The 5,573-nt window shown below is 46.7% G+C and overlaps 1 protein-coding gene across 21 annotated transcripts in view; it reads right to left on the bottom strand.

The window, feature by feature from the left end:
- The window catches only part of R3HDM2 (R3H domain containing 2), a 183,436-nt gene that overhangs the window by 12,279 nt on the left and 165,584 nt on the right, over positions 1-5,573 (bottom strand). For all 21 annotated transcript variants that reach the window (XM_058426225.1, XM_058426226.1, XM_032173278.2 and 18 more), the window contains 5 exons: positions 3,887-4,129; positions 3,458-3,584; positions 3,061-3,221; positions 2,439-2,593; positions 874-974 (listed from right to left, as the gene is read on the bottom strand). In XM_058426225.1, the coding sequence (XP_058282208.1) occupies positions 874-974; positions 2,439-2,593; positions 3,061-3,221; positions 3,458-3,584; positions 3,887-4,129 (787 nt within the window). The remainder of the gene's footprint in view (positions 1-873; positions 975-2,438; positions 2,594-3,060; positions 3,222-3,457; positions 3,585-3,886; positions 4,130-5,573) is intronic.

Genomic DNA, 5,573 nt, shown 5'->3' with positions numbered 1-5,573 from the left:
TTTTAGTAGAGACGGGGTTTCACCGTGGTCTCGATCTCCTGACCTCGTGATCCGCCCGCCTCGGCCTCCCAAAGTGCTGGGATTACAAGCGTGAGCCACCGCGCCCGGCCAATTTTTGTATTTTTAATAGAAGTGGGGTTTCACCATGTTTGCCAGGCTGGTCTTGAACTCCTGACCTCAGGTGATCTGCCCATCTTGGCCTCCCAAAGTGTTGGGATTACAGGCGTGAGCCTCCGCACCTGGCCATAATTTTTTTTTTTTTTTGAGACGGAGTCTTGCTCTGTTGCCCAGGCTGGAGTGCAGTGGCATGAGCTGCAACCTCTGCCTCCCAGGTTCAAGTGATTCTCATGCCTCAGCCTCCTGAGTAGCCGGATGACAAGTGTGCGCCATCATGCCTGGCTAATTTTTGTATTTTTAGTAGAGATGGGGTTTTGCCATGTTGGCCAGGCTGGTCTCAAACTCCTGGGCTCAAGTGATCCACCCGCCTTGGCCTCCCAAAGTGCTGGGATTACAGGTGTGAGCCACCACGCCTGGCCTTTTAAAAAAGTTTTTTTAGTAGAGTCAAAGTCTTGCTATGTTGCCCAGGCTGGTCTCAAACTCCTCAGCTCAAGTGATCCTCCTGCCCTGGCCTCCCAAAGTGTTGGGATTACAGGTGTGAGCCAGTGTGCCTGGCCCCAGTGTCATCTTGAGAGGTCAGCTTCAGTACTCTTGGAAAACACCAGCTAAGATTTTGTTTTTTCTTTGTGATGGAGTCACAGTGGGGACAGACCCAATACCTGAACTCTTTTTGCCCTTCCCAGCTCTAGAGCATAAGCCCTTCAGCAATGTTTGCTCTTGCCAGTGCCCAAGACCCACAATTTTTTATCCTCTTACCTGAGTACTGCTGTGGCATCTGTGGTGGACTGCAGGGAGAGGGAGACTGAGGCATCTGGTACTGCTCAGAGCCAGGGGGTTGCAGAAACCCTACAGAAGGGCTGGGAAGACAGAGAAGAGAGGAGTGGTGAAGCAGTAGAGGGACGAACACAGCTCCTGGCAAACAGCTGCTGCTTCCTGGTCCTCCCCTATGGGAAGCAGAGGCAGCTTCAAGCCATGCTCAGACCAATTTGCCATGCAATTTCTAAAATCACTCATCAGTTCAAAGTTAATTATATGTATTTGTACTTGATCATCTTTCAATTAGGAAGCTGCTAATCAGTGCTACAGATGGAATGTTAGTGACACATGCTCTTCCCAACACTGGAAACACCAGACACACATACATGCACATATGCACACACACAGATTCCAAGAAACACAACAGAAACACAGACAAAGAGAGTGTCACAGACACAGACACAGAGTGCTATAAAGAGATGGGTAAAAAAAAACAACACAAAAACTAAGGATTGCTAATTATTTTTGACCTAAAAAAAAAAAAGTCAGCTGGGTGCAGTGGCTTATGCCTGTAATCTCAGCACTTTGGGAGGCCAAGGCAGGCAGATCATGAGGTCAGGAGTTCAAGACCAACCTGGCCAACATGGTGAAACCCCGTCTCTACTAAAAATACAAAAATTAGCTGGGCATGGTGGCGCACACCTGTAGTCCCAGCTACTCAGGAGGCTGAGACAGGAGAATTGCTTGAACCTAAGAGGTAGAGGTTGCGGTGAGCTGAGATTGTCATTGCACTCCAGCCTGGGTGACAAGAGCAAAACTCCATCTCAAAAAGAAAAGAAAAGTAAAAAACAAATACAGTCACATAAAGACAAATAGAAAAAAAAACTCCACAAAACTCAAAACAACCTGGAGACATATATAGAAAAAGACAAAGGTAAATGCACATATACTGGGAGACAGGCATACAGAAACACATGGAGTTGCCCAGACTCCAGTTCTTGTTCCACCTCTGCCTCTAACTAGCTACGTGAATTTAGGTAAATTTTTTAACAGCCCTAGCTGGAATTTCCTCATTTAAAAACGAGAGAAAAATAAAACAGGAGGAGTGGACTAGATGATTTCTAAGGTGACTTCTACCACTAAAAATTCTATCCACTATGACCTATATTCAGTTATATATAAATAGATACAGAAATAGACACACCATCAGTTTCATTGATAAACAGAGTTACACAGAACAATTTACACATCACAGTCCAAAAAAATTTCTTCTCTTGATGAGCAATCTCTATCCTCTAGTACTGAGTCCTATTCTTTTGAAACATAAAAATGGACGAAATCATAAATTATAAGTCTCTGAAGCAGGAATTTTTTTCTGCTGATAACCTCTTATGCAAATGTCAAACCAATAAGTGAAAAGGAGAATGAACTCCCTCATATTCTACCTGCTTTAGGGAACTACTGGGATCTTTACCCCTGCCTTTCTTAGGCCAGTGGAAACAAAACCATGATGCAACCATTGCTGAAGGTCTATGGGAGATGTCCTGGCTCTCTGGGATCCTCACCTCGTACCGTTCTGCTGAGCAGGTGGGATCATGCTATAGTACACTGGTACCCCCGCTGCTGGGAGACCTCCTTGCACAGACTGGCTCACAGGGACCAGCATGGGTTGCTGGAAAGGCGGCTGGACCACATTTTGCGAGTCACTACCCACTGGAACCTGGTTGAGAAAGAGAAGAGCATGACTACTCACATTCGCATTCACATTGAGCTCATACAGAAACAGCCTAGTCATCACGAGATCAGGGCATTACAACTTCCTTCCCTACCTTAGATCCTCCTCCTGTTCTCCCCATCTGCCTAAAGAAAATGTTTCCAGAGCTGTCTCTATTTCTGCCTTCTTCAAATACCGCCCTTGGGCATCTGACATAAAGAAAGGAGCCTGATTTCCTTTAGCCACTACTTTCCTGGGCATATACTCATTCCATGGCTGTATAAAGACCAAACAATTTAAAGATTCTTCTCAAACTCCATGGGCTTTCCGTCATAGGAAAAAACCCTAAAAATTCTAGGGGAAAGTAGACAATATTTTAGTATTGGAGTTTTTAGTATGGATGACCCTGGGAGTCTCTCCTTTTCCTCATGCCAAGGACTGGGGTGATCCTTCCCAATGCAGAATGCACCCACTTGGTAAGAAGGCAGTGGAGTGTACTGAACCACCAGGCCTTGCATCTGGCCCCCCATGCTGCTCCTCTGGCCGCTGAGCAGGCCCTGGTTCTGTGGCTGCTGGACCCCAATCATGCCTTGGTAAGCCGCCTGCTGCTGGTTAGGCATCATGGGCTGTAAACCTAGAGATGGGCAAGGCAGAAAATACATTAGTATGAATGTTTAGGAGGTCACACTCTATCTGTAATTTCCTTCTCCATCCTATTTTGTCTTCTTCTGGAGAGCATAGGTCTGTTCTTAGGACCCTAATCATTCTTGCCCCTAGACCCACCTTCATTTTAATGGAGAAAGTACTACCTTCTTTTCTGGTGTGCCCTTCCCTTATTCACTGCCTTCTTAAACCAGTGGTTTCTCTTACCAGGCTGCTGGGATGGCTGAGGCAGCTGCTGACCACGTTGGGGGCTATAGGCCACCGGGTGAGAGAGAGGTCGATATTGCTGGTTGGAGTTAGTATATTGTCCAGGGGGATAGTAAGAAACCTGGATCTATGGTGAGAGGAGACAGATGTGTGAGAAGTCCCTAAAATTCAGCCGCAACATCAGCATACTACTATAAATGCCTCAAGATTGATGGCCAGAAATATGTAAACGGAGATATTTTGGACCTGCAATTGCAGTAAAACAAGGATTTATGTTATACAGAAAGAAGACTTTCTGGCTAGAACAACTCTCAAGTGCAAGGCAGGGAGAGGTATTCCCTCTGGTCTGTCTAAACTAGAGGAATAAAGAAAGTATAATACTAGACAAACTGAATTAAGTGATTTAAGCTGGGAACTGGAGCTGCTCACCTGTTGAGGGGGCTGCATGTACCCCTGTGGTGGCAGAACTTGCTGAGTAGGTGGTGCATGGCTAGAGGTGGAATAGTTGGAAGTGGGGAGGGGCTGACCCGTGGAAGCCATGATGAAGCTAGTCTGCTGAGGGTGCTGGGAGATAAGTGGGGTCTGGAATAGAGATGCAGATGGGTCAGCTGCTTCAGTAGAACCTTGGCGACTAAGGCTCATTTGTCCAAAGGGGTTGCTGAGGTCATCTGCCTGTTGAGAGAGTATAAGACGCAAGGATTGGGGCTGTATCAAACCTCATGTCTTTGGCTTCAACATAGACAGAAATAGCAATGCTTTTTACAACCTTCTCTAAAACAATGGGGGATAGTCCTACCTCTGTGCTGTGCTATGAATTGAATAGCTGTTGAAGTCCAACTCCAGAGCCAGTCTATCACATATGAGGTAACAATGGTGACCCTGATTATAACTGTGTTTTTTTTTTTTTTTTTTTTGAGACACAGTCTCATTTTGTTGCCCAGCCTGGAGTGCAGTGGCTCAATCCCAGCTCACTGCAACCTCCGCCTCCCAGGTTCAAGCAATTCTCGTGCCTCAGCCTCCTGAGTAACTGGGATTACAGGCTCCTGCCACCAAACCCGGCTAATTCTTGTTTTTTTTTTGAGACGGAGTTTTGGTTCTTGTTGCCCAGGCTGTAGTGCAATGGTGCAGTCTCGGCTCACTGCAACCTCTGCCACCCGGGTTCAAGCAATTCTCCTGCCTCAGCCTCCCGAGTAGCTGGGATTACAGGCATGCGCCATCATACCCAGCTAATTTTTTTGTATTTTTAGTAGAGACGGGGTTTCACCATGTTGGCCAGGCTGGTCTCAAACTCCTGACCTCAGGTGGATCCACCTGCCTCAGCCTCCCAAAGCGTTTGGATTACAGGTGTGAGCCACTGCACCAGCCTTATTCTTGTATTTTTAGTAGAGACGGGATTTCACCATGTTGGCCAGGCTGGTCTTGAACTCCTGAACGCAAGCGATCAGCCCGCCTCAGCCTCCCAAAGTGCTGGGATTACAGGTGTGAGCCACCGTGCCTGGCCTATGATTGTTGTTAGGGTTAGTCCTTGGGAGATGGGAGCAATGACACAATTATTGTATATAGAAAAAACAGGACAAACTAGCGGCTTAACGAAAAAGATTAGAGTCTTTCCATTTCCTGTCTTCCTTATGCCCCCAACCATAAAAAGGCCCCTACATTGCCACAAATCCTGTTTTTATAATAAAGGACCCAGATAACACCTTGAGTGGATCATGGGTAGCTAGGTTCATGTGCCTTCACAGCTCTGCCTATGCAGCAGCAAGACTGGGGGCTCCCACTCCTGCTGCTTATCTCCTTACTCCCTCTGGAGGTCATTTCCACCTTTGTTCTCTGACACTAGCCTAGAGTTCTCCTGCCCTTCAGAAACTACTTCCAATTCTCACCTCCAAAAGGAGGGCAGAGTGAGTGGCTAAGCTGGAGGATAAGACTGACTGGCCAGGCTGTAATTGCCTTCTCTCTCAGCTGTCTTTCCTAAGCAGCAAGGGTGATGGTGTTCCATCTCTCACTCGTATGGTGATAGGTTAGAGTTTGTTAGCTTCCTTTTCCCTTCTGCTCCCTGGACAGTAATTCACACACACACACACACACACACACACACACACACACACACACACAC

This window comes from Hylobates moloch, unplaced genomic scaffold, assembly GCF_009828535.3.
Source record: "Hylobates moloch isolate HMO894 unplaced genomic scaffold, HMol_V3 SCAFFOLD_13, whole genome shotgun sequence".
Lineage (NCBI taxonomy): Eukaryota > Metazoa > Chordata > Mammalia > Primates > Hylobatidae > Hylobates > Hylobates moloch.
Note: the sequence above shows the minus strand (reverse complement) of the source record. Positions and strands in the feature narration are given on the sequence as shown.